At 44.1% G+C, this 25,209-nt stretch overlaps 6 protein-coding genes across 8 annotated transcripts; 3 read left to right on the plus strand and 3 right to left on the minus strand.

Annotated features, from left to right (window-relative positions):
- Nucleotides 1-27: 27 nt before the first annotated feature.
- LOC128748094 (collagen alpha-1(I) chain-like) lies at nucleotides 28-4,383 on the minus strand (the record flags this gene model as incomplete). Its single annotated transcript, XM_053846488.1, has 9 exons — nucleotides 4,245-4,383; nucleotides 4,150-4,176; nucleotides 3,204-3,275; nucleotides 3,031-3,111; nucleotides 2,772-2,831; nucleotides 1,916-2,030; nucleotides 1,747-1,821; nucleotides 1,373-1,672; nucleotides 28-829 (listed from the first exon to the last, which is right to left on the minus strand). Coding segments are annotated over exons 1-9 (1,563 nt in total), but the record flags the coding sequence as incomplete, so codon positions are not given.
- A 1,040-nt stretch (nucleotides 4,384-5,423) lies between these two features.
- Nucleotides 5,424-6,827, minus strand: LOC128748838 (hepatitis A virus cellular receptor 1 homolog). Its single transcript, XM_053847847.1, has 7 exons — nucleotides 6,770-6,827; nucleotides 6,518-6,696; nucleotides 6,057-6,219; nucleotides 5,892-5,989; nucleotides 5,732-5,822; nucleotides 5,629-5,659; nucleotides 5,424-5,556 (listed from the first exon to the last, which is right to left on the minus strand). The coding sequence occupies exons 1-7, from the start codon at nucleotides 6,807-6,809 to the stop codon at nucleotides 5,472-5,474; spliced, it is 687 nt and encodes a 228-aa protein (XP_053703822.1). The 5' UTR covers nucleotides 6,810-6,827; the 3' UTR covers nucleotides 5,424-5,471.
- Nucleotides 6,828-9,546: 2,719 nt separating this feature from the next.
- Nucleotides 9,547-13,307, plus strand: pgap2 (post-GPI attachment to proteins 2). Of its 2 annotated transcripts, XM_053847772.1 has the most exons (6): nucleotides 9,547-10,229; nucleotides 10,296-10,545; nucleotides 10,722-10,828; nucleotides 10,914-11,022; nucleotides 11,584-11,681; nucleotides 12,646-13,307. In XM_053847772.1, the coding sequence occupies exons 1-6, from the start codon at nucleotides 10,044-10,046 to the stop codon at nucleotides 12,766-12,768; spliced, it is 873 nt and encodes a 290-aa protein (XP_053703747.1). In that variant the 5' UTR covers nucleotides 9,547-10,043; the 3' UTR covers nucleotides 12,769-13,307. The 2 variants fall into 2 exon arrangements, with proteins under 2 accessions (XP_053703747.1, XP_053703748.1); XM_053847773.1 differs by lacking the exon at nucleotides 12,646-13,307 and having other exon boundaries at nucleotides 11,584-12,618.
- A 403-nt stretch (nucleotides 13,308-13,710) lies between these two features.
- guca1d (guanylate cyclase activator 1d) lies at nucleotides 13,711-16,960 on the plus strand. Its single transcript, XM_053847774.1, has 4 exons — nucleotides 13,711-14,145; nucleotides 15,545-15,694; nucleotides 16,298-16,385; nucleotides 16,451-16,960. Exons 1-4 carry the CDS (start codon nucleotides 13,951-13,953, stop codon nucleotides 16,600-16,602), a joined length of 585 nt encoding a protein of 194 aa, XP_053703749.1. The 5' UTR covers nucleotides 13,711-13,950; the 3' UTR covers nucleotides 16,603-16,960.
- A 611-nt stretch (nucleotides 16,961-17,571) lies between these two features.
- alg8 (ALG8 alpha-1,3-glucosyltransferase) lies at nucleotides 17,572-22,500 on the minus strand. 2 transcript variants are annotated; one of them, XM_053847771.1, is made up of 13 exons: nucleotides 22,362-22,494; nucleotides 21,562-21,640; nucleotides 21,286-21,479; nucleotides 21,111-21,220; nucleotides 20,972-21,039; nucleotides 20,767-20,893; nucleotides 20,173-20,276; nucleotides 19,497-19,617; nucleotides 19,285-19,424; nucleotides 19,084-19,223; nucleotides 18,584-18,681; nucleotides 18,203-18,275; nucleotides 17,572-17,866 (listed from the first exon to the last, which is right to left on the minus strand). In XM_053847771.1, exons 1-13 carry the CDS (start codon nucleotides 22,364-22,366, stop codon nucleotides 17,647-17,649), a joined length of 1,479 nt encoding a protein of 492 aa, XP_053703746.1. In that variant the 5' UTR covers nucleotides 22,367-22,494; the 3' UTR covers nucleotides 17,572-17,646. The 2 variants fall into 2 exon arrangements, with proteins under 2 accessions (XP_053703746.1, XP_053703745.1); XM_053847770.1 differs by having other exon boundaries at nucleotides 17,575-17,866; nucleotides 22,386-22,500.
- Nucleotides 22,501-22,868: 368 nt separating this feature from the next.
- On the plus strand, nucleotides 22,869-25,177 carry ccdc90b (coiled-coil domain containing 90B). The gene is made up of 9 exons (XM_053847673.1): nucleotides 22,869-23,099; nucleotides 23,196-23,315; nucleotides 23,557-23,660; nucleotides 23,724-23,825; nucleotides 23,895-23,936; nucleotides 24,003-24,074; nucleotides 24,270-24,323; nucleotides 24,383-24,497; nucleotides 24,558-25,177. Exons 1-9 carry the CDS (start codon nucleotides 23,048-23,050, stop codon nucleotides 24,611-24,613), a joined length of 717 nt encoding a protein of 238 aa, XP_053703648.1. The 5' UTR covers nucleotides 22,869-23,047; the 3' UTR covers nucleotides 24,614-25,177.
- Nucleotides 25,178-25,209: the final 32 nt, after the last annotated feature.

Raw genomic sequence — 25,209 nt, forward strand, 5'->3', positions numbered from 1 at the left:
AGGACCCTTTGGTCCTCTAGGTCCCCTCGGTCCCTTTGGTCCCTTTGGTCCTCTTGGTCCCCTAGGTCCCCTAGGTCCCCTAGGTCCCCAAGGTCCCCAAGGTCCTTCAGGTCCCCAAGGTCCTTCAGGTCCTTCTGGATCATCCGGTCCTCTAGGTCGCCAAGGTCTCCAAGGTCTTGTGGGTCCCCAAGGTCTTCTGGGTCCCCAAGGTCTTCTGGGTCCCCAAGGTCTTTTGGGTACCCACTTTTGGGATTTGGGGTCCCAAAAGTACCATGGGGATCTCGGATCTTCTGGATCTCTTTGATACCAGATGACCCGTGGATCACTTGGGTCCCTTGGACCACTAGGGTCACTTGGGCCTTTAGGGTCCAATGGACCCAATGGATCCCATCGGTAGAAAGGGTGCCAGGGGTCCCATGGGTACATTTGATCTATTTGTCGGAAGATATCACGGAGATCTGATGATCTTGGGTCAGTTGGGTCCCTGGGTCTCTGTGGACCACTTGGGTCTTTTTGATCACTCGGGTCCTGGGGTCCTTGTGGATCTCCTGGGGCTTTTGGACCACTTGGGCCTTTTTGATCACTCGGGCCCTGGGGTCCTTGTGGATCGCCTGGGGCTTTTGGACCACTTGGGCCTTTTTGATCACTCGGGTCCTGGGGTCCTTGTGGATCGCCTGGGGCTTTTGGACCACTTGGGCCTTTTTGATCACTCGGGTCCTGGGGTCCTTGTGGATCGCCTGGGGCTTTTGGACCACTTGGGTCTTTTTGATCACTCGGGCCCTGGGGTCCTTGTGGATCGCCTGGAGCTTTTGGACCACTTGGGGAAAGTCTGGAAAAAGGTTTTGAAACAAACATTTTGTTTGAGTTTTGCAATTCTTGCAACACCATCAGCTGTCTACATTTGTTGCAGCAGTAATGACAGTAAGGATACAATTGCAATGTGCCCTCTACCTCCAAATAGTCAAGTACAATTATATGTACAAGTATCCCTAACCTTATGAATGAATTCCAAGATGGCTCGCCCATATCAATGCACCTCACAGTTCAAGTCCTCAGACACAAGTTGTCAGGCCCACATAGAAATCCGACACACGAATGTTTGTTACGCCAGGCCTGAATTGGCCGGCATCCGGTTTTGATCTTGCAAACAGATCCGTACCGGACATGACACGTTTGTTCAAAGAGACTGTGGCCCAGATCTGTGGATCCCAGAGTACATCTGGGTAGGTGCTGTGGGACACGTGATGGCCAACTTGGGTTTAGTTGTGCCTTCTGAATGACCTGTGTTGCCTTGTCTGTTTGGTACATCACTCACTGTTTAAAGGGACTTAAAGTAAGATATTCAAAATAATATAAAAGAACCAGTTCAGACCTTTTATCGCCAAGAATCACACAAACGACCCTTCCACCGTCGTCGCAGGGTTTGAAAGGTCCAATTATTTTTTTGGGATCCAGTCCTTTAGAAGGGTCTGCTAGTCTCATTAGGTCCACTGGCTTCGAGTGATGTCTCCTTCCCCAACGCCGCCACGAGTCATAAGAAAATCTTCTAAAGCCAGGGTACACAGTTTCGACGATGACTCTTTGACCAATCGGCTCACAACGTCTAAGGAAGTGCTTTGGTCCTTTTTGGATAGTTGAGTCCCAGATGATGTTGGCTAGTCTTGTTTGAAAACTGCAAAACGTATGCATATTTAGTTTGAAAATGACACCATAAAGGCGGACAATAAAAACGGCGACGCCGCTCACCACTTCGTCTGCGGTTCTCTGGCCACCACTCCTTGACACGAACACTCTTTTGGATCACAAGGAGGAAGTTTTGCACTAAAAATAATAAAAAATAAATAAACAATAATTTGCAATTGGAATTAAACGGTTGAGTTTTATTTTAATTTGTGTTCTCTCAAAGTCATGATACCTTTCAGACTGGACCTCCTCATTGTCTTTACTTTTAGTTTCAGCCGCCTGTTTTTCAAGTCCTTGATCCGGATTTGTTGCCGGAGAGGATTTCTCTTTGGTCTCAGGTACTTGATCTACACAGAAATTTTGGAGGCATTATAGGCAGAAGATGAAAAGAGTACACAGTAAGTCACATGAAACTGGTCACTGGCAAGGTATATATTGTTCACCAAAACTAACAAAAAAAAGAAGAAAAATAGAAATGTTAATCATTTTTGTTCTGAAACCGCATTGTCTGTTTACAAAACTAATCTTTATATTTTAATGTATCTTATATATTTATCTTTATTTATTTCATAAAGAAGCATTTAGAGATGATTTTAAATCAATTTATTTTAGGCTGGGCTGGTTTTACGACGGTCAAGTCCACGACGTCTCTTGTGTTGACCATCTGACCTGACAACACTGACTGGTGGCAGTTGGTCAAAAGCATCATCTTTCCAAACTGAATGCATTTTTCTACATGCTGTCTTTTGTTGAGTTTTTATTACGTTTTCTTCACCTATTTCAATCTTCAATCTTTTTCCAATGCCCCATATTGAAAGGAAAGAAAAAACAAAAAACACATAATTAAAACTAATAAAAACTAAACTGAAACTAAGCATTAAAAAATAATAACCCAATTTCAAAGACAAAAATTCAAAAATGAATAAAAACAAAAACTGATGAAAAATCCCAAACTATTTTAACCTTGGTTACTGGCAGTTTGCCACATTTTTGGTGACTCTTTTGAACAGCTCTATTAAAAGATCCAGCTCCCGTCAAAGAGACACACGTCACAGTTGGACTCCCTCACTCGCTGTTTACACACTTACTCTCTTTAGGTTCTTCAGCCTTCGGTTGGATTGGAATTTCTGCAGGAGGCGGGTCAGCTTCTTGATCAACAGAAAAAAAATAATATTATTTTTCTAGGTTTATCAACTTTGTATTTGGCTGGAATTATAGACGTTTCAATGATGAGAGTTGGTGTGGCTATCTAGAGCGACCAAGCCAGATTATGGCGGAGGACGGTAAATTCTCAAAGACATGGAGGTTCTGGTGGCATCATTGCGGCTCAGCTTGTGAGCTACTCACTCTTCTGCGGTCCTTCACCCTTCGGTATTACAGGTAACTTGCTTGGAAGTTCTGGACTTTCATCAGATGACGAGTCAGATTCTTGATCAACAGAAACAAAAATGGTATTATTTTTCTATCTCAACCAGGTTCTGCAGGTGCACCAGTGTAGGTCTCTTGGACTGCTAGCTTACCCTTCTGAGGTCCTTCTGCCTTTAGAGGTACAGGTTTAGTTTCCTCAGAAGAGGAGGACTCAGATTCTTCATCTGCAGAGAGGCTGCTTTTATTTTTCATTCAGTCCAAAGTTCATCATCTTCCCAGTGGGTTATTATTATCGAGTGTAAAACTGATCCACCAGGGGTCGCTGCGGGTGCAGGTGTTCGTTCCACTGTTTGCACAAGATCATTTGTCACTGTGCCTGAGGACTGTAACCCGTTGACAGTATGACGCTGCCCCTTGTGGCTCAGTTTGAACTGTACTAAGCGCGCAGAACACCTGTATGCCAAGTCAATGTTCACTTATCCTGTGGTCCTTTTTAAATCAAACATGAATCCAAATTCTTTGATGGTGAAACTAAATTCAGTTTTCATTTAAATATTCAAAACATATGCAAACACTCTCAAGATGAACAAACAGCATCAAAGCGTTATGCAAATTCTGCAGCCGATTCCGTGACACCTCCGAAAAGGTGGAATTTGTTTTATAGACTTCAAAAAAGGATCAATCACTTCACACCCACTCAAGGATTAGAGAACGTTCTATGATTCTTTCACACAATTTATGGAGGAAATTGAGAGCACAGTCGGAGGTGGAGATTGAAAAAGTGGAAAATCGCTAAATCAGCGTTAACCCAAGATTAATGACAAATTCAAGTTGTCTCTTGATGGAAGTAATTTAGATATACATATATATCTTTACGATTAATCGCAAGTTAACTCTGCTGTGCCAATAAAAATGACAAGCCTAAGACCAATATTCGTTTCACTGTCTACCTTCATAGCGCGTGGTTTCAACTCAACACTCTGATCGTGTCACTGCTTTTCATCGACACTGCGATGGACAGGAAGTCTTTACAGAAGACAGCGGTCGTAATGTTAAAGCAGATTCCCGCACTGCGCCAAGAAACGATTGAACACTTACCTGACACCGCCAGCTTGATGATAAGAACTGAAAAAGAAAGAGTTTGGTTGAGAAGATGTTGGAAGGATTCGGAGCGGAGGATGTGAGGGTCTTACGGAGCAGCAGGGCAACCCTGGGGGACACCATGGCTGCAGCTGGAGAGACCAACTATTGCTGGTGGGGCCAGGTGATCCCAGGTAATTCCACTTAAGATTTGCAGACTAGTCGACTGAGCACTTGTCAAAGGTGTTTTCCTTCTGTAACTTTACCTTTTATATTAGACGATGCAGCCAGATGAGGGCGAGTGACACACCAGGGTCATGTGACACACCCTGAGGTCACAACAGTACATTGATGTGTCATACTTCCACCCTTGCATGAGTGGGTCGGTGGATGAAAGTATACCAAAATATTAATCGACTGATCTGCCTGGAGAGAAATGTAACTACAAGTATTTAAATAAAAAGATAACAGCAGCGCTTTGATCTCACTTTCTAAAAGGCAGAGCTCTCAGAGGTCTTTGACTTATAAGCAGGACAGAGATGTCAATCACAAAAGGGGTCAAATCGGAAAAAAAAATTAAGTTTGAGTTGCTACAGTTCAACATTTTCTGAAGGCAGAATAAAGCATATGAATATTAGATCTAATGGTTTTTAGTGAACAGTTTTACGGCATGTTCAGACAAAGACACCCAAATATTTCATATGTTTACTTCAGTGTTTTTAGTTTCTAAAATGAAAAAATGTTTGATAATAAACATGATTTTACTTCGGTTAAACAACTTTATCTGAAGCTCATCAGGTATTTTATGCTAAGAGCGGCTGAATCATTTCTATTAAAATTAGCTTGAATACGTTTTTTTTTTTTTTTTGCATACTTTAAAACAGTGTCCTTGGATTCTCTCTCACCGCCGACACATAAAAAAGGCGATATATTAATCTTAATTGTCACATTTTTAGACGTATTTTAAATACCAAAACCTTTCAATAACGTTTTGTTTGACTGAGCTGTGCATGTTTCCATATGTGAGTTTCATCGTAGAACTTCAGTCAGGTCAGACATGATTTGATCGGAACTGATGTGGAATTCTCTGTCTGTAAGTGTCAATTCGCCAGAGCAAAGTCATGCTTCAACTAGCTACTTCAGCTAACACTGACACCACGGTCGCTGGCCCCCTGTGAGGGGTCTGCAAGGGGTATATTATTTTGACTATTCATGTATATTATTTTTACTTTTTTTGTATTAAATTCAGAATGATCAGTTGTGCAAATATTTTCATTCAAGCAAAAGAGACAAAAGGTTTTGCATTTTATTGTGAAATTTTACATCCACCAAGTTGGGTTCTAGTCCAGCGTGTAAATGTTCTCCTGGCCGCGGCTTCTGGTCCGGATTTCATACAGGATGTGACGCGGCTCTCCGCACGTGCAGCTGTACAGTGAAACACTTTGTTTAAAGCAACAGACTCCAGTCTGAGATCAGGGGCTTCGACTGGAGACTCACCAGCTGCGGGCATATCGGTCACACGCTCGCCCTGCAGAGGGGGGAAACATTTTAGAAGAGATCTGTTCCGTCAAAAAAAAAAAAACGCAATAATTGAACGAACATTTGTGCAGGAAAACGCACAGTGCAGCTAGCGGGAAGAGAAGCGACACTCCGGACACCAACAGCAGTTCCACGTGAAGAGAGGGTGTGGCCTGGAAGAAAAATGATCATCGAAATAGATCGGGTCATTCGGACCCTGCTGTTTGTTCAAGTGGTTTTACCGTGACGTTCAACACGGTGGGCGAGGTCATGTGACTGGCGTTCTGAAGCAGCGTTGGCTTAGTTACGCTAGGAGTGATGTTACGGGCTGAAACACTTCCTGTTTAAAAAAAAATAACATAAAAATAGCCGTGATCTCATTCGCAGTGATGAGGAGAGCGGACTACCTCTGATGACCCGCAGGTTCATGATGACCTTCTTGTCGTTGAAGAGACCAGCGATGTCGATGCGGCAACAGTACTGACCGCTGTCTGACCGCCGCACGCCTATGATGTCCAGGTCCATCTCTCCGTCCAACACATCCCCCACCAGTCGGTAACGCTCCGACTCCTGACAAGAAAATGACATTTCTGCGTCATGATAGCAGCATTGTTAGCTAAAGCTGCCCACATTGTTTATTTAAAATCGAGCTGAGGATACCGAGGAGCAACAACTAGTTCTCTGCAAAAATGAGTTAAATTCTGGCTTGAAAAAAAATGCTAAATTTGCTCCAAATATCAAACTTCTCAACTTTTTCTCAACAGCGAATGGAAAAGCTAGCGGTGGGCTGTGATGTGATTAGGTTGCCCCAAAAAAAAAAAAAAAACTTCTCCACATTGTGATCTTCACACTACTTGTAATGTCTGACCTTGGTGACCACGCCGCTCTCATCCATCTGGACCAGGATGTTGTTGCACCAGAAGGTGCCGCAGCTCCTCCCCCAACACACTCGGCTCAGTCCAAACCGCTTCACCGAGTACTGGCAGGACAAGGAGGCCACGCCTCCTTCCACTACCTTGAAGGCGGTGGCTGGATGGAACCAGCAACCTGCCACACAGACACGTGTACGGCTCGTACTATGAACAAACAGGCAAAGATCTGAAGAAGGGAGACGTCTCACCCGACAGAAGCAGGAGGCAGCAGAGCAGGGAGGCAGCCATGATGCGTGCATGTGTGTTTGTGTGTTTGTAACTGTGTGTGTGTTCATTGACAGTGTCTCTGGAGGGGGGGGGGTCAGACACAGTGTGTTTTGTCATTCTGTGTGAGTCACTGTGGCGACATCGCAGCCAAATAAAAGCCTTGTTTTAATTCATCAACAACCCGGGGGGCTTTCCTCATAAAAAGACCTTTAATTCATCCTTTATCATCGATGTTTTTGAACATTCATCGTCCACGTTTCAGTTTCAATTAAAATACACGTGTTTTGTGTTCGGTATTGTTACAATTCTTCTCAGTAGAATGTGAATATCAGCTTTATTTATTACGCAGCTTCCCAGGAGTTGCCCCGCCTCTGCGTGGCTTTGCAAAAGGACTTCCCTCTCTGCCTGATGTCAGGCCAGCATCCTGGATCCGACCCGGGGCTTCCTCAGAGTTGGACTGGCTCAAGGACCACCTCACAAGAGACATGGAGGCTCTGACACTGTCAGATGGTTGACCATCTCCTTCTGTTTGTAAGAGAGAGTCCACAGCAGCATTTTATTTTATGTTTTACGTTATGAAATGACAATAAATCATGACTAATTGGGGAGATCACATACACTATAGATCTTTGATGATGCGTTGATTGGCGAAAAACTAAATGCAGAACCAAACAAATGCGCTCCAAAATGAGAAGAGATATTGAATAAGTGCAGCTATGAAGCTGAGGCATTGAATGTAAAAGGTTTGTCAGGAAATTACCTAAACTAGAATAATAAAGTTATTTGGCTTAAATTGTCTGATTTTTCTGTTTCCTTTTGGACTAACAGTGACCAGAAACTTCTCAAAAAACGGTCTCAAAACACAAGTGAGATTGAGATAGAACAGTTATTTAAAATAAATAAATAATTGTACATTTTTGCCATATAATCCACACATTTCTAGAGAGTGTTTTAAACATATACGTAGCCGAGGGTCAGTGGCTGAATATTTTCAAAAATTAAATGGGTTTTTCTACAGGAATTGTGCTTTGGCCCAGGTTCCTTTAGTGGTGAGACTCTGGATTTTTTTTCAATGAACCAAGTGTGTCGTGGCTTAAAAAAGGTTCAAACACACTGGTCTACAGGAAAAATGTATGCGCTTTGATATTTCTAGATGAATCCAACGTACTTTGCACACAAATGCATATCAAAGTTTTATTAAATGATTTAAATACAGCAACAGCTGGTATGAGCTGGAGAGGACAGGGATGAAAGTCAGGAGAAGGTGACAGAATTCATGAGTGTGAAATGAGAGGAAGTCAGGCGAAAGAATGAGGTGAAAACCGTTATAGTATTTGGGTTAAATCAGCCAGAGTTAGGGGTAGAGCTTGTCGAATTTGTAGGTCAGGAGGTGGTATATTGGAGGGCCAGCTCAAGTGGAGAAGGAAGTGGAGAGAAATCCAGGTGGTTCAGCCCCATAAGGTTAATGGATGTTGTGAATGAAGATGTGAATCCAAAATCTTTTGAGTTATCTTCATTCTGCTCCAAATAAATCGTCGAATTCCAAATATTTGTTTGAGAAAGAATCCATAGAAACACAACTCAACACAACCGAGTTTCCCTGTCCCCGCTGTCCAGGTGTTGTCCAGAAAGATGGCTGCACTCGGGATGTGAAACTCGACAGTCAAACAAAGATGTTAAATAAATTCACACTGGAGTTGTGTGTACTTTGACATTCTGGCTGTAGTTCTGAAATTCATTATTTGATGTTCACTTCTGACTTATTAAGAAACACTGACGGTCCTGGGAGCAAATATTGTAATACTGCAGATCAAAGACTGGAAGGCTCGCGGGAATTTAAACATTTGAAGTCGTTTCATCGAATGAATCACCTGTCCTGTTCAAAGCCAAACCTTTTATTTTACATAAAATATTAATTATAAAGTTATTAGACTGATATTAAAAAAAATGCATATGGGTTTTTTTAGTCATCTGGCTGGTTCTCTCTCAACTACTCCTTTAAGAATGTGTTCACCTCTGCAAGTTACTGAAACCAAACAAACCGTGCAAGTTCACCCCTGACTCGGGGTTGTTCATTCTGAGACCCCCTTGATGCATAGCACCCATATATATATATATATATATATATATATATATATATATATATATATATATATATATATATATATATATATATATATATATATATATATATATATATATATATATGTCATGTGTTTTTATGTCATATCTGCTGAAGGTCTCCTGATAAAGAATTTGAGTTCTAGGATATTAAAAAAATTGTAGTGCATGACTCATCAATTGAAGTGCTTCATAAATGAAATCCAAAAGTAAAGGTCAAGCACATCCGCAAACCAGTGAGGCCAGGCGCATTGTTCAAAAATGTAAAACAAATACAGCAATACAGTTCAATAAATAAAATAAAGCTGTCTTCAAAAATGTAAAACAAACAGCAATACAGTTAATTAAATTAAATTCAGAAATAAAATAAGGCTGTCTCAAATAGGCACTTAAGTTCAATATAGCAATGCAGAAATGAATAATAGAAGTATAACACGCCTCGAAATTTCGGCGTAATTAATTAATCGAATTCAAGTGTTAAAATGACAGCACTAATATACACTACACAACACTAATATATATATATATATATATATATATATATATATATATATATATATATATATATGCTGCAATAATTCAGGATATGGACTGTTCTTTTGTGCTTTTATTTTGAAAATGACCGGATGGTAGCCACCAACAGGTTGTTGGTCGGTGAGTAACATCATTATCGACAAATTCCGTCGGTCCTAACAATAACTTCAGGCGGACTTTGCCCGTCGTTCCGGGTTTTCAAAATAAACTCGCTAGGTCGCTGATTTCTAACGGCTCGCTCATGGTCGACTGTTAGCTCAGTTGCTAACTGACGCGGCTAATCCGGGGAGTTACGTCTGCAGCTAATAGGAAGCTAACAGCTGCCATGGTGGAGCAGCGGGCGGCGGCTGTCTGAGCCGACCGTGGCAGCCGTTAAGGTGGGTGCACTGTGGGTAGTGACGTGACTTGTATGTTAGCGTCTCTGTTGACAAAACACAACCAAAACAGCTGCTCGATGTGACAGAGCAAGCGGCGTATGTTGGTCTCTAGTGATTAATGGCGTGAATGATGTGAAACTTTACTGTTCAACTTCCGCCTGTTTGTTTTTCTAATGTCTCACGTTGCTGAAATCTCAGGTGTCAGTTTTGTCCAGTGATTGCAATGGTGTTGGTGACCAGTATGCTTCAGGGTCCATATGGCAGTTTGGACCGGGATCGACACCTCGTCCGGCTGCCCATCACTGGCTTCGCAGTCGGGACCGTGCTACTTCCGCTTGGTGGGCTTCTCGTTTGCCTCTTCATCTCACTGATGTATCACTTTGAGGAAGCCACGTACACACACTGTAAGGTGAGTTCTAGCTCACTGGAAACTCCAGAGCTCCCTCCCTGATGTTGGTTGTTTCAACCACTACAGGTTACAAACTACCTCCCGTCCATAAGTGCCGCCATCAGTCGGGTCCCGGAGCGATACATCTGGCGCTGCTGCATTGGACTCCACTCTGCTCCCCGCTTCTTGATGTCAGCAGTTTATTTTAACTTCTACAGGAGTCACTTTGGCACCAAACTGGTAGAACTGGGGCTGTGTGTCCTGGTCTTGATATGCAGCCTTGTGGAGAACTCGGGCCTCCTGCTGCTCACCTATGTGTCTTCGACTGAGACTTATGGTGAGTGAGAAAGTCAAGAAAGCCCGACATGTTGGCACTTCCTGTGACTTTTTTAGAGCTCATCCACCCTGCATGCGCTTGCGAAACCTTGTCAAAACAAAGGTTTTCAATAGGGATACTATGCCTACAATGAATTCGCTTTTAACACAGAACACTTTCCCCACCTCTTCCCACAGTTGTTCATAAAAACGGCTTCATCGCCTTCATCGCCAGTTCGCTGCTGCACATGCTCGGCACCTGTCGACTGTGGCAGGTGATCCAGAGGTTCCACATCAACTCTGAGGTCAGCGGGGTCACAGAGGGGGGTGACAGCAGGAGACCGAGAAAGGCCCTTAACGCTCTGTCCTTTTTTATTTTTTCACTGGCAGGAAGTGACGTCGTATAGGTGGAAAGTTCGACTCTTCATCTTCAACGTCGCCTGTTGTTTAGCCGCTGCCTACTTTTTCAGACGCCACAATAAGTTCTGTGAGGGAGGATGTGAGTTTTCTCTGCATCTTTATCGTATTAAAGTAGAGTATTCCCCATCAGAGCTTGGAAATTCTGATCCAAAAATTATTTGATACAGTACTCTCGATAGAATTAGCTTAACAATGAACTATGTTACTGAGTTCGCTTCAAAAATAAATCTTTCTTTTACCAACCATTATCAAACTATAGTGTCAGATGAATTTGCAGATAATTTCCCTTGTAATGGTTTGTAAAGACGCCAAAAAAATTAAAGGAGTAATTGAATAATTCATGTTGAAGAAAGGAAAATGTGTGAAATCTAAAGAAAGTAGAAATTCAGTTGTATCTGAATATGTTACAATTATTCTCAATGAATGATAGTTTGCATGTTCTCCCTCTGCCTGTGTGAGTTTTCTCTGGTGAATCGAACCCTCAACCATCTTGCTGAGAGGCAGCAGTGCTAACCATTGCGCCACGTTTCATGATCATATCTAATGTATCTATATCATCATCGGAAAGACGATGGCTGACCACTGTGGGCTGGATTTTGCCAGCAAGACATCAGTCTGTGTTTGTCTTGTGTCTCCTCAGTCTACACGCTGTTCGCGCTCTGCGAGTACCTAGTGGTGTTCTCCAACATGGCGTTCCACATGACGGCGTTCTGGGACTTCAGGAGTGAAGAAGTGACGGTAGCCACGCCGCCTGAGGACAAGCGCTACTGACCACTGCCGCACCCGACCAGGGGGCTCGCAGTCATCACCAGATACTGACATTCCAACAGACTTGTATTTGTTAGTCTGCCAAAACAACATTTTTTTAAGAATTAAATTTACGCAATTTCCGGACTATAAGCTGCTACTTTTTTCTAACGGTTTGAACCCTGCAGCCTATACAAGGGTGTGGCAAATATATTGATTTTTACAGGCTGAAGTCAGATGAAATCGGAGGCTTTTTATTTGCCTTTTAAGCACTCAAAACGCGCTGTTTTCGCCCGCGTGTTGGCAACTCCGGCAACAGAGCTGATCTCCTGGAGGACTGGAGACAAGAAGCAACTGCGGCTGTGGTATTGGAGCTTCATACACGCGGACGAAAACAGCACGTTTTGAGCGCTTTAATGTGAATGCTTCGTGATTCAAGTTGAGAACATTGCCCAGTTTGTTTCACGAGTCAGTCTCCATGCTTGGACCCCATAAGTCTAATTCTGAAAAGTGTTTTTAAGCCGTGTGCAGCACTGCACCCACGGCTTGTTGACCGCTGCAGCTCATGTATGAACAAGATCTATTTTCCTTCTCAAATTCAGCGAGTGGCTACTATTCCCATTATACTGCACTCTGTAGTCTGGAAATCATGACATATTGAAAACAAATGCAGTGTTATTGTGTTCATTGCGTTGTGTAGTAAGATGTTTGTGATTTGATCGATCTGTAGTCACTGCGTACTTAATCCCAGGGAAGAATAGAAAACGATAGTCTCCTTTCTTGACTGTAGCTGTTGCCTTTTTACTTGACGCCTTGAAGTGACTGCAGTCATAACTGGAAAACAAGGGACGTCCCAGAGAAACACTGTTATCTGTGGTGTTGCTCATGTCATGACAATAGAACTCACACAGGAAATGGTGTGCCTCTTTCATGTATCGCCGTGATGATATTGAAGTCTGGTGACAGTTTTGGGAGGTTGGCTGCAGCATCACATCTGGCCCGGGGTGGAACTGCACATTCCCCCCCAGAGAGGTCTATTTCAACCCTCAAACGTGCTGCTTTCTTGTCTGGAGATTAGATCGCTCTTCCTCTGCCAAGTAAGTGGCTTGCTCATTTGTCCCCTTTTAATCTCTGTACAGCTGCCAACTCGCAGAGCTCCTCTTGACCGGGCTTCCACCTCACACTGACCTGAGTGTGACACCCAGCTCAGAGGCAGGAGATGGTGGTAGTCCGCAATCCAGATGGTGAACCCAAAATAGCTCAATGCTGGTGCTTTGAAGTCCAATATTGCATTCTTCCTGACTGAAGTTATTGTCTCCCGGGCTTTTAAATGTCAAATTTATAAACATCTTTGTGGTAATATTAATCTTCAACTGGAGCATGTGCTAATCTGGTGCTTTTAAAGTCAACTTTGCTGCACACGCTCGCCTGGCAACCCGCAGTCGCACCTCTCAACTGGGGGCCGGAACTTCTGCAGAAATGAATTTTGGGGAGTCCACATCCTCTGCAGCGCCCCGATGCCGAGAGGCTTTCCTTCACCCGAGGTCAGAACTTGGTTAAGCGTGATTTCACCAACACAGACAGACATTACATCATGGCCTCTCTTTCACACTCGCACACTATTAAAAGTTCTAATCTGTTAAATCTGCTGAGTCGTGACTCTGCATCTGGACTTGGCTTGGCCAGGGTCAGCGAGCCTACGGACGCCTACATGGACCCTCACATGAAGGGCCTCCGTATTTGTGGAATCCATATTTCGGCTGTGCACGTGCATGAGGGTGTGCCGTGCTACAGTACGACCTCGAAGTCTCCATCAAGTTTGCAGGTTAATCTGCTTGACTCGGTGTTGCTCAGATCTTCTGATCTCATTAGGAAGTGTATTTCTAGAACTTCCTACAGATTAACAAGTCAGCCTGCCGAGTCACGACTGCTTGAGTGATGCTCCGCCTGCCTCCATGCTTGCAGGGCCCCCGGAGCAACTGACTTGCCAGTCTTACACCGGACTTTGGGGACTCAGAAGGGCCTTACCTGCATGGACTAACTTTGGTTTGGATCTACTGCACCATCCTGGATCCACTCACTTTAGCAACCGTTTTCTTTGAGCGTCAGACCTTCCACTGTTATTCTGTCTCTTTACTGGAACCTGAGGCTGAGACCGGAGGGTCCACCTGTGAGATCCCGTCCGCCATGTGAGTCTCACAGGGCCTGCGCGGCTGCTCTGAAGTCAAGAAAACCTGCGCTGAGGTGGTGCGGTCCAGATATGGGGAACTACGGGTCCAACCTGGATGATATCCTGGCCCAGGACATGCACCAGTGGTACAATAAATTCATGCGTGAGTCTCCATCTGGTCTGATCACGCTGTTCGAACTGAAGTCCATTCTGGACCTGAAGGGGTTGACCCAAGACGCCAACAGTTACGTAGACCAGGTCTTCTTCACGTTCGACATGGACGGGGTGAGACTTCAAAACTTGAACTGAATCCACATTGTGTTTAAACTGGGTTGGGTGATTTCAGCACCACGGATAGAGGACCTTTTATTGCGCTGCTTTGCTACTGTTACCAAGCGCAAACGTCCACTGATGGAATCGTGTAGCTTTATCGGAACAATTTCACAATTCTTTCCCAAACTGTTATGTGACAAGCCACTGAAATAAGCTCTTACTGAGGACTACTGATTCATTCCCAAGCCAGAGTGGAGATGACAACTCTCAATGTTGCCCTGGACGCTAACAAGCTCCACGTGCAGTTACAATGTAAATCCTAACAGATTCACTCATCATCTGCGTCCAGGTCTCCCCTTGCAACTTTGTGTTCTTTAGCAACACATTTACATTTTGTATCTGTTTGTGAGCTTCTTTACCTTATGCTATTTTTTTTAAAGTTAGCTTTTACATGGTTATCTGCTATAATAATTTCTAGCCTCTGCAGTATGAAATATTTTACTTGCTCAGTTTTAATCGACTCCATGCACTCGCTTTCTTGACTGCAAATAGGTTTTGTGAAGCGAGTTATTAGCATATTCCGCCGTCCCGTACAGCAGGCAGCTGAAGGCAGGGTAGCGTCCAGCACATGATCTCTCCTTTTAAATATCAAAGTCATTTCAAATAATCACGGTAAAGACTGAAATCTTTCCTGTCAAAGGAGTCTTAAAAGTGAAGGGAGTCAGATTACCCTGTAGCTATTGAGCTTGAATGGATAGATCACTGACCTGCTGGCGAGGGCTAATCTCATTAGCGATTGCATGTTGAGCTAATGGGGATGAGAGCTGATGGGTTTTACTGATTTGAGGTCAGTTTGTTCTTCTCACACCTTGAGAAATTAAACTCCAGCAGCAGTAAAATTGTCAAAGGGTTTAAGGTGATGATCCCTCAGTATCCAAGTCAGTAACAACCACCTTGGCTGCCTTGACTCTGTATGGCTCAAATGTTAGCATATTTAGGTCCTTGAACACTCCTTGAAGATGTGTGTAGAACAGAAGAGACATTTGTTTCTGAGTCTTTGCAAACCTTCGCAGTGCTTATGAGATATGGCGTGATTTTGTAGGTCGAAGTCAGCGAGCATCTTTTTGTCGTGTGTGTGGTCAGGTACTTTTTCTGTCAAAAAACATCAAGGAATGCAGCACATATATCTGTAAGGCCAAAGGGCGATGGAGACGCTAGATATCTGCATCTTAATTGCCAGTTTTTGTTGTTTTTAATTTGAGATCAACAGTTAAGTGGTCACCATGGGTGCAAGCTGTATAGCACTGTTTGTCCCACCATATTTTGTCATTTTAGGTTTCCCAGAGGTGACACGAAGCTATCACCTCCTCTAGTAAGCTGAGTGTAACTGTCGACGCCTGTCTCTCTGCAGGACGGCTACATAGACTTCGTGGAATACATCGCAGGCATCAGTTTGCTGCTGAAAGGCGAGATCAACCAGAAGTTGAAATGGTACTTCAAGCTCTTTGATCAGGACGGAAACGGGAAAATCGATAGGGAGGAGCTGGAAACAATCTTCACCGTGAGTCGCGGCTCCATCTTGTTTTGCTGGTTGTTTTACAGTCGATCAAAAGCTCTTTTTCGCACTTCCTAACTTCAGTTCAGGCTATTCCTAGACGGCAAAATAACCATGAATTCCATCGGTGGCAGTCAGAGTGTATTATAGAAATGATTTGGAGGCTGTGCAAGCAACCAGCCTGGGTCTTTGTTGATATTTATACCTTTCCCCATACTCTCCCTTTGCTTATCTTATCTAAGCTTAGCTTAGTTTAGTTTAGTTTAGTTTAGTTTAGTTTAGTTTAGTTTAGTGTAGCGTAACGTAGCTTAGCTTACTTTAGCTGAGCTTATCATAGCTTAGCTTTGCTTAGCTCAAATCGGTGGCAGTCAGAGTGTATTATAGAAATGATATGGAGGCTGTGCAAGCAACCAGCCTGGGTCTTTGTTGATATTTGTGCCTTCCCCATAATCTCCCTTATCATATTTTATCTAAGCTTATCTTAGCTTAGCTTAGCGTCAGTGCCAGACCCTCACAAGTTGACACACAAAGACTACGAGCAGCGATTCCTCTGAACAGGAGCTAAACCTGGGCTAGGTGGCTAATCGATGTCCTTCTCTCCCCCTGCAGGCGATCCAAGACATTACACGGAACAGAGATATTGACCCTGAGGAGATAGTGACTTTGATCTTTGAGAAAATTGACCTAAAGGGAGAAGGTACGACTCGACTTTTGAGTGGCGTTTAGTTCATCAGGTTGTGACCCACTTTTGCGTCCCCTCAGGTGAGATGACCCTGGAGGAGTTCATCGACGGGGCCAAACACCACGAGGACATCATGGAAATGCTCAAGAACCTGATGGACTTGACGCCAGTGCTGGTCATCATCATCGAGGGCCGGACGAGGCCGGCGGTTGAGAATAACAGAAAGAAATGATTGATCAAAAGACTTTTCCAGAGGTTCTTTCCGTGATATTTATTCACGACAAGGAACGTAGCCACATCCAAGAACACTTGACTGCATCTATTTTGCGCTTGGAACCTTAGCGGAGCTTTGATTCAGCGTTCCTTCAGACAGTAACATATCGGGTTTGTCTTTGTTTTTTCACCAAATGCTGTTCATTTTATCTGTTATACTTTGAACATCAAGTTTGACAGGTTCAAGTTAGTGTGTGACTGGAATGTGAAGTGACTGAGTTTATATTTTTATACGATAACAAGTACGGAGACTGACTGAGTCAAACTGTTCTCGTGTAGTAGATGTTTCAGACAAAATAAAAGCTCAACAAGCATTTATTTTGATGGGTCACCTGTCTCCGCCATCCTGTGTTTGAAAACAATGCTTGTGTGGCTGGTCAGATAACTGTACTGGAAATAAGCAACAGCTGTTATTTTGCTGTTAAGAATAACTGCGCTAATGGCTACAGTCAGGAAATTGTTTTTCAACCTTTCTTAAGCCATGTTAGACTTGAAAAAATCCAGAGTCTCATCACCAAAGGAACCTTGCTTAGTCGAAAGTCCCGGAGAACGCATGTTATTTGCAGAAACAAATGGCAGAAAACGTATTGTTTAAAAATGCCTCCTGAAAGGCGTGGACAATGTGGCCAAAATATATCATGATTTATGTATTAACTTAAAGTAACTGTTGCAATTTTATCACAATCTCTTTTGAATTATTTAATTCTACTTTGGGGAAATTTCAGACAAATGTTTAACATTCTTTGCCTCAGCTTCATAACAGCAGTGTTTATTTCTCTCTCCACATTTTGGAGCGCATTTATTTGGTTCTGCATTTAGTTTTCAGCCAACTTTCCCACGGCTCACGTGACAGTCTCTCACAGCACCTCAGTGAGTTGTGCCACACCGGTTGAAAAAAACACATATTGAAATGACCAACGACTCTTACAAAAAGGTTTATTTTCAATTGAAAATATAAAACTATAAAGCTCCACTCTTGCAGCCTCTTCACAGTTTTGACTTTTCACGATTCTTTCTGTTTCGGCGGCGTCCTCAGGAGGCTGGCGTACAGGCGCAGGAAAGCGTGGCAGACACCCACCGAGCAGTACACCGAGGTCACCAGCAGAGGGAGGAAGGGAAGCTTCTGCTGCCAGGGCGACAGGGGGTATATCAGCTCGCAGGCCACGGCCACAGGGAGCAGGCCCGTCAGGTAGACCACCTCCAGAGGGTGCAGGAGAGGAGCGCTGAGCAGAGGCAGAGAGACCCAAGCAGAGTTCAGTGATTACCGCTAAAAACAGTCTGTGAAGTAACGGCAGGGTTTAATCTGATTACAGCTGTTAACGGTTTAGTAATCTGATCACGCTATAAACAAAGCTAATCTGTAGGTACAGACTAATCCAGTAACAATTGGCATGGAAACCTGCGTTGTGAATTTGGCCAAGCTACTGAGTATAGAAGTAATGTGATCACTGAAGCATCTGATCTGTACTACTCCTCACTTGAGACAAGCGTGTGAACAAATCCTCGCTATTCAAACCAGGTGATCCGATATATCTGAACATCTCGATGACAAAACTCACTGGTGCAGGTGCTTCAGCGCCGAGAAGGAGAAGACGGTGAACGACAGCATCAGCAGGACTTTGATTGGCAGCTCTGGAAGGAACAGATGATGTCATTGACTGTGGTTGCACGCAGGTGAGGCGTGTCCTTCAACCCCCAACAAGAAGCAAAACCATTCAGAGCTGCTAGCAGCCAAGTGAAGTGGTCTGGAGGTCAGCGGAGATAACACCAACTCGGCTTAAAGAGCTTCCATGTATAAAAACAAACGCGGTCTGAGCTGCTCGGCCAGGTGACTTTGACCTCTCTGGCTTCTGGAGAGACCCCGTGAGGTCATGTGACCCGTCATGCTCTTTCAGAGCTAAACCATCATCAAGGTTTGAACCCAGTCGAGAGTCACTCACCAGCAGCACTGAAGATGAGAGGAAACAGGGAGTAGTGTCCAGCGGTGGCCAGGAGCAGGAAGGTCCCAGCGTCCTCTCTGTTCTGCACTGCCAGGATGCTGTGGAGGCCAGTCACATGACGTCAGAATCTTCAGCGAATGGAACAAAATCCTCAGCCTTTACTTCTTATTTCCTTTCCACCCATTCTCTTCCTCCACGTCTTCCCTTCTTTGCTCTTTTCATCGTATTTGCCTTGAGTTTCTCCTCATGTTCTTCCCTTCCATCCCAGCAGTTCCCTCCAGTGATCCCTCTCTTTTGCTTTTTGCTTGTTTTTCACCCATCAAACAGACTTTTTCATCCATTCAATTCACTCTTCAATTGCCCATCCTCACTTCTTCATGCAGTTGTTTACTTCCCATTTCTTTCCTCCTTACTCCTACTTCTTTTCTCAACTGCTTCACAACATCTTTCCTTTCATCTGATCCTCATTCAGCACCGGGAGCGTTTCCGGGTGGACGCACCTGAGCGGCAGGATGGCGAGCAGCACGGCCTTCTCGTGCACATGCCAGCCGAACATGAAGGATCCCAGCGCGCAGATCACCAAGCATCGCAGGAAACCTCGGGAGCCACGAGGGCGACGCCAGACAGAGCCCAGCGCCGGCTGCGAGGAAAGAAAACATTTTCATCTGAAGGAGTGGTTGAACACCAAACTGGCTTCTTACCAAGATGGACAGCAGCGAGCAGACGAGTGTGGTGAGAGGCGAAACTGACGGGAGGACAACATGCTGAAACTCCTGCACCAAACCACCTGTCATGGAGGCTTTAGGCAGATGCTCCGCCTCCAGCAGCTCCAGTTGAAAACCTGGTGGAAAGAGAACCCAACTTGATACAGTTTTGTATGAGGTCCAGGTTTCTTCTTCGTCCAGGATCTTACCAAGTGTGGTCAGAACCTTGTCCAGGATGTTGTAGAAAGCCCAGAAGTTTGGGGCCCAGTAGGCGTGACACAGACCTCGCTTGAAAGGGAAGAGGCGAGACAGGAGCTGAGGGAGCTGACCCTGAAGACCAGAACTGAGGATCAGGTGACGTCATGGTGTTCCAGCTTACTGCCCCAACACCAGGAGTCAGAGCATCAACGTATTAACCTGTGAGTCAGTGAGTTGGATTCCCTGCTCCCTAGAGCCACAAAGAACCTGTTGCTTTTGCCGCCGGCCAGATCGACTGGCAAAGCACTCACACGATACATTACAAGTCAGATTCAGATCCATCTGAGTGAGTCAGTGTGACTCAGCGACACAGTGAAGTCCCAAGCTATAAAGCAGAGCGGTTCAGTTTGACCACATTTCACTCAGACTCGCAACTGGATGAGTCAGACTCATGGAGTCATCAGTCCCGAACATCTGAGAGTCATTTAGACAGTGAGTGTCTAAGATACAAAAGAGTCAGGGTCAGTTTTGCCACGGAACAAAGCTGAGTCACTCAGGTTTAACAGCAAATCAAGTCTTGATGACCGGGTCAGTTATTCATGACTCAAGGGAACAGAATGTCGAGTTCAATCGAGTCACACGTTGAACAGGAAACAGCAAACAAAAGTGAAGGCTCAAAACACTCACCATGGCGATGAATGGCCCGAACGACAGGCAGCACACAGAGATCACGATAAAGCCCAAAACCAGGAGGCGGACCGGACTGAAGCTCAGCCACCGGATAGAGCCATCTGAGTGCACACACATACTTGAATAGCTATCCTTGTGGTGACATTGTGAGGACCTCTCATTGCCATAACCCTTTCCCCAGCCTCTCACCCTAAACCTAACCATCCAAAACACATGGCTCACCTTCACCATGACTCTGAACCAAACTGAAACCTCATCATAATGACCCAGTTATTTCAAAGTCTTCATCCTCAAATTGAGGCTCAACCTCCAGTCTGCTGTCCCCACAAAGTCATAGAGCTCTGACAAAGTTGTGTTCTGTCAAGAATTGGTGCCCACAAAGTAGAACCCTTTCCCCAGCCTCTCACCCTAAACTTAACCATCCAAAACAAAAGGCTCATCCGAGGTAGAACATGAGATATAGACTTTATGAATCAACCTAATCTTACAACTGGATCTCAAAAGTTTCAATAAATTGCAGGCAGTTTGTGACCACACAAGCTTCATCAGCTAAAACCGAGGGCCGACACAAGTGTGTGTATCTGTGTGTACCTGGGTGGTTTTGTCTCCAGCAGAAACTTCTCAGCAAATAAACTCCATACGCCGGCGCCAAGTACAAGTAGATGTGCTTTAGGTTCAGCAGGATGGAAAACAGCAGCGCCCCCTGCAGGTGGCGGGACTGATCAAAAGACACAGCATTGTTAGCGATAATTATTCAACAAAGAAATGAATAAACAGGTGGGTCATGTGATCTCACCTGCATGTGCCTGGCAATGGAAAGGAACAGGAAGCCGAAGAGGAAGCCGTTGTACTGGAAGTGAATATCTGTTCCTGAGAGTCAAGGAGCTTGGAGAGTTCGGGAGACAGACAAGGCTGGAGTGTCACTTGGAGGATACGATCGACGATGAGCAGGCCGAAATTGCAGAGCAGCAGCACAGCGAGAACAAAAGACGGATTCCTCAGGAGGTCCTGGTTGCCTTTCGGGTTCCGAACACATCTGCAACACCTGGACAGAACCGCCCAATCACAGCACGTGTTTTCAAGGGTTAAGTGAGTGGGACAGCGACGTACTCCCTGACGCCGAGGATGAAGAGGACGTCGGTGAAGATGACGGACAGACGCTGGAAAAGGATCGTGCTCTGGCTACTGTAGTCCAGGTTCTCCACCCGGAGCATGTTGGGGTCCACATGCTGAGCGACCTTGGATAATCCCTTTTCAAACCAGGCAAACAGCGGCGGATAGTCCAGAGTCCAGATAGAAGTGTTCTGAGAGCAGAGTTTACAACTTCAACAAAAATATCCAAACAACTCCAAATAAAAAAAAAAGAAAGTGAAATACATATCCAACCTCATAGTACCAGCGCGACATAGGCAGACTGTGGGTGATAGCAAGCCAGTTCCTGTGGACCTCGAAGTCTGTGGAGCGACTGAATGTTAAAAAAAAAAATAAAATTACAATGTGTGTTATTTGAAACCACATTAGCAACAGAGGTTAAACACAAATATCAACATCTTTTTCCAAATAAAGTGAAACACACAGCACAAAAGGTGCAAAATATAGACACCAAAAAAAACCAACATTAAATAATCCCTATGACATAATACTGAAATTCTCTGATGTAGCTGGTATTAAATTGCTGTGGTAGATCATGAAGACTATGACGTTTCAGTTTCTTTATAATGGAAAATATAAAGCGCCATAAATGGAAAGTTTGTGAAGTGAGTCTCCAATGTTTGAGGCTGGATTTGTCATCCATACAGCGTGTTCACAGCTGCAGTGTTCAAGTGTTCATGAGGTACAACACTTAAGCCAGCCATTATTTGGCAGACTGATAAAAACAATTACAATGTCTTATTCTTTTCTGACATAGAATGCCAGTTCGCCACGACTTCATAATTCCCTGCGGGGGAAATGGCGCCATCTTGTGGAGGTTTACCGATCTAGCTTCATTATTTTCTGTGAAACATGGGAAAACTAAGTGATACCGGGACTATGACTAGCACAACAATGTGCATTTCACAACGTAGCACTGAACCCCATTTCCAGAACTAGACACCGGAATTATATCTGAATGAATTTTTATTTTACAAAACAGCTTGTTGGATGTTTTGTTTCATTAGCCTCGCCGTCAAAGAGAAGATACCTACATCATCACCAAAACTGAGACTCACTAGCAATTGATGAAGAGGCATTTCAAAAGCGTCACTCCAACAGCAACTGCCCAAAACCAGGACCGACTCTCCGGAACCGCCGTTTTAGAATTTCCACCCGCCATGACACTTGTGTCAGAACTAGGAAGTTTACAGAGAACCCTTTCAAAATAAAGGGGTTTGCGCTGTCAGTTTTCAGCGCGTGCTATAATCTGCCTTCAATCATTTTTTAAATTTTTACTGCTATTGACTACGGTGCTATATAAATATCGCACGTTGCAGCCATGTCCTGTCTATGTATATGTGCACTGAGTTAGAAATTAAAAAATAGTAAGCTGCTGAATTCAGTTTAACTTGCAGATGTTTACATATAGATATATAACAGATATCAAAAGGTATATATTCTACCGTATTTTTTCCCAAATAGTTGGATGTATACGTCAAGAGTGTGTTATTTTGTCATTTGCCGGAAATGTTCTCTCATAAGGAAATAGAGCAATTGACACTGAGTTGGTGTCTCCGCCTCCTACGAATGTTTCTCTTCTCCCCGCGTTGGAACTCTCCGTCTATTTCTGGATATAACGGTTGTTTGCTTTAGCGGTCGGCGTTTGTTCACCCTGAACTGAAGGTGACATTTCGAAATATTGCCCCCCTTTGACGTTGTTTTCAACTTTACTTCCGGGATGAACGCTTTAATCCGGCGGTCGATCGCCGGTCGACTTCACAACGTGAAGAGTGAGTCTTTTGATTCAGAATAGTTTCCGTGTGTTTCTCGGGATGTCACTGCGTGTTGTTGTTTTATAATTGCGTTATTACAAGCGTGTGTGTTAGATATCCATGTAGGCGCACCTGTCGCGACCTTTGACCTGAGGAGGATCGAGCTGACGCCACTGGAGCAGCGGAAGTTGACGTTTGATTCCCAGGAGATGATGAAACAACTGCAGTGCAGCGGTGAGAAAATAAGTGACCCGAATGTTGTTTCTCTTTTCAATTCTCTACATATATATAATATATAACATAATCCCCAAAATGTTGGAAAGCAACCCCCTAAAATCAACATCAGTTTTCAATTTGATATAAATAAATTAATTTATTTGTATAAATGTGTTTGTGTGTGAAAATAATAAATAAATTATGTTTTTATACATGACTATGCACTTTTGAAATGCAATTTTGAATAAATGGTCTCCAGGTTTTGAGAAGCAGCAAGCAGAGCTGGTGGTCTCTGCTCTGGTCACCTTGACAACAGCCAACATGGACATTGTTTACAAGGACATGGTGACCAGATCTCACCAGGTGAGTGGGAAGTCACTTCACTGGCTGGGCCTTGACCTGACGTGACCTCTGCTGGTGCGGCAGGAGATCGCGCTGCAGCAGATCATGGCGCATCTGGACGCCATCCGGAAGGACATGGTGATCCTGGAGAAGAGCGAGTTCGCCAATCTCCGCTCCGAGAACACGGTGAGGTTTCGTCTGATGTTGCTGAGAGATGATTTCACTGAGAGGTGACGACACTGTGTGTGTCTGCAGAAGATGAAGCGCGAGCTGGAGCAGCTGAAGGAACGGGTGAAGGTGACCACACATGTCACATGACCTTTGTGATTGACATGGATAGTTACGTATGGGCGTGTCGTGCAGGAAGAGAACCTGAAAGTCCGAGCTGAAACGAAACTGGACATCAACCTGGAGAGAAGCAGAGTCGCTGACATGGTGAGTGTGTTTTTGTGTGCGCTCGCCTTTGTTTGTATGACTGTGGTTGTGTCAGTCGTGTGTGATAACATGAATGCGGTGACCTTTGTGTTGTAGTGTGTGTGTAACTTATGAGTGTCAAAGACTATTTTCACGTATTTGTGCTGTTGTGTTTGTTTCTCATCATGAACTGATGCGTGTTCACGTGGTCTCCAGTTCAGTGACCAAGAGAAGCGATTGATGGAGACAGTCACAGACTTTCACCAGAAGGTTTGTTCATGTTTGTCAACGTTCTGGTCTCCATGGCAACACGTTTTATTCTCCCAAAGAAAAGTGACCTGGAGCACGACAACATGGAGATCAACAAGAAGATTGACCTGCAGGTGGCGTCGCTCAAGACGGTCCTGGAGTCTCTGAAGCTGGAGACGGTCCGCTACTTGGCAGGTATGGGCTCCCGGTTCTGGTCTGGATGTGGAGCGCTGTGTGAAAATGTTTGTATTGTAGGCACAGTCTTCGCTTGTCTCGCCATCGCCCTGGGAGTTTACAGGATGTGGAGGTGAAGAGGAGACCCAGCTTGGTCCAACCACTAGTTTACACATGCGACAGTGTTTTAGAGATGATTCACGATCAGAAGTAGCAAACTTGCTGACTCAACTAAAATGACTGCTGAAGCCATGTTTATATATTTTTTAACACCAGACTTGATCTAAATTGTGTTTGCACAGAATGACAAGAAATTAAGAAAAAAAAGAATGTTTTAAAAGATGTTATTTTACAATGAAGGTCAAGAGTCTCTACCTTTTGGAAGAGAATTTAAGTGTTGGGCTGCGGAGGCTTTAGACTGAGCTCTCTCTTGATGGGACTAGTTTTACGAGGACGGAACAAGGGGATCAAACTTTTGCCGGAGAACGATTTTGGGAAATTTATACGAGTGCACCGAGATACTCTTTTCAAATCACGTTACACACATTGCTATGGCGTTTTTTTTTCACTCCGGGCCTGCTCTGAGAATTTGTCCAGAAGTTTTAGGAGCTTCATTTGTAAAAACAAACCAGTGTTATTTATTTGTATTAGTCTGTTGTACCAAATGTATTTTAACAAATGTCATTTAAAAAAATAAAAAAATCAGTGATGTGATTGATTACGTTTCCAGTCT

This window comes from Synchiropus splendidus, chromosome 17 (genome assembly GCF_027744825.2).
Source record: "Synchiropus splendidus isolate RoL2022-P1 chromosome 17, RoL_Sspl_1.0, whole genome shotgun sequence".
Taxonomy (NCBI): domain Eukaryota; kingdom Metazoa; phylum Chordata; class Actinopteri; order Syngnathiformes; family Callionymidae; genus Synchiropus; species Synchiropus splendidus.

What these genes read in the sequence shown, in the direction of transcription:
- ccdc90b (XM_053847673.1), top strand. Translation starts at nt 23,048, where the DNA reads ATGAACGCTTTAATCCGGCGGTCGATCGCCGGTCGACTTCACAACGTG. An exon ending in TCACAGACTTTCACCAGAAG is followed by an intron (nt 24,324 to 24,382) that starts GTTTGTTCATGT and finishes ATTCTCCCAAAG; the next exon opens with AAAAGTGACCTGGAGCACGA. An exon ending in GACGGTCCGCTACTTGGCAG is followed by an intron (nt 24,498 to 24,557) that starts GTATGGGCTCCC and finishes TTTGTATTGTAG; the next exon opens with GCACAGTCTTCGCTTGTCTC.
- pgap2 (XM_053847772.1), top strand. Translation starts at nt 10,044, where the DNA reads ATGGTGTTGGTGACCAGTATGCTTCAGGGTCCATATGGCAGTTTGGAC. An exon ending in CCACGTACACACACTGTAAG is followed by an intron (nt 10,230 to 10,295) that starts GTGAGTTCTAGC and finishes CAACCACTACAG; the next exon opens with GTTACAAACTACCTCCCGTC. An exon ending in TCAGGAGTGAAGAAGTGACG is followed by an intron (nt 11,682 to 12,645) that starts GTAGCCACGCCG and finishes ATGATATTGAAG; the next exon opens with TCTGGTGACAGTTTTGGGAG.
- alg8 (XM_053847770.1), bottom strand. Translation starts at nt 22,489, where the DNA reads ATGGCGGGTGGAAATTCTAAAACGGCGGTTCCGGAGAGTCGGTCCTGG. An exon ending in TGTCGCGCTGGTACTATGAG is followed by an intron (nt 21,480 to 21,561) that starts GTTGGATATGTA and finishes CTCTGCTCTCAG; the next exon opens with AACACTTCTATCTGGACTCT. An exon ending in CTCGCCATCCTGCCGCTCAG is followed by an intron (nt 18,682 to 19,083) that starts GTGCGTCCACCC and finishes TGGCCTCCACAG; the next exon opens with CATCCTGGCAGTGCAGAACA.
- LOC128748838 (XM_053847847.1), bottom strand. Translation starts at nt 6,809, where the DNA reads ATGGCTGCCTCCCTGCTCTGCTGCCTCCTGCTTCTGTCGG. An exon ending in CCACCGTGTTGAACGTCACG is followed by an intron (nt 5,823 to 5,891) that starts GTAAAACCACTT and finishes TTTTTCTTCCAG; the next exon opens with GCCACACCCTCTCTTCACGT. An exon ending in GACCGATATGCCCGCAGCTG is followed by an intron (nt 5,557 to 5,628) that starts GTGAGTCTCCAG and finishes TTCACTGTACAG; the next exon opens with CTGCACGTGCGGAGAGCCGC.
- guca1d (XM_053847774.1), top strand. Translation starts at nt 13,951, where the DNA reads ATGGGGAACTACGGGTCCAACCTGGATGATATCCTGGCCCAGGACATG. An exon ending in AGCTGGAAACAATCTTCACC is followed by an intron (nt 15,695 to 16,297) that starts GTGAGTCGCGGC and finishes CTCCCCCTGCAG; the next exon opens with GCGATCCAAGACATTACACG. An exon ending in AATTGACCTAAAGGGAGAAG is followed by an intron (nt 16,386 to 16,450) that starts GTACGACTCGAC and finishes GCGTCCCCTCAG; the next exon opens with GTGAGATGACCCTGGAGGAG.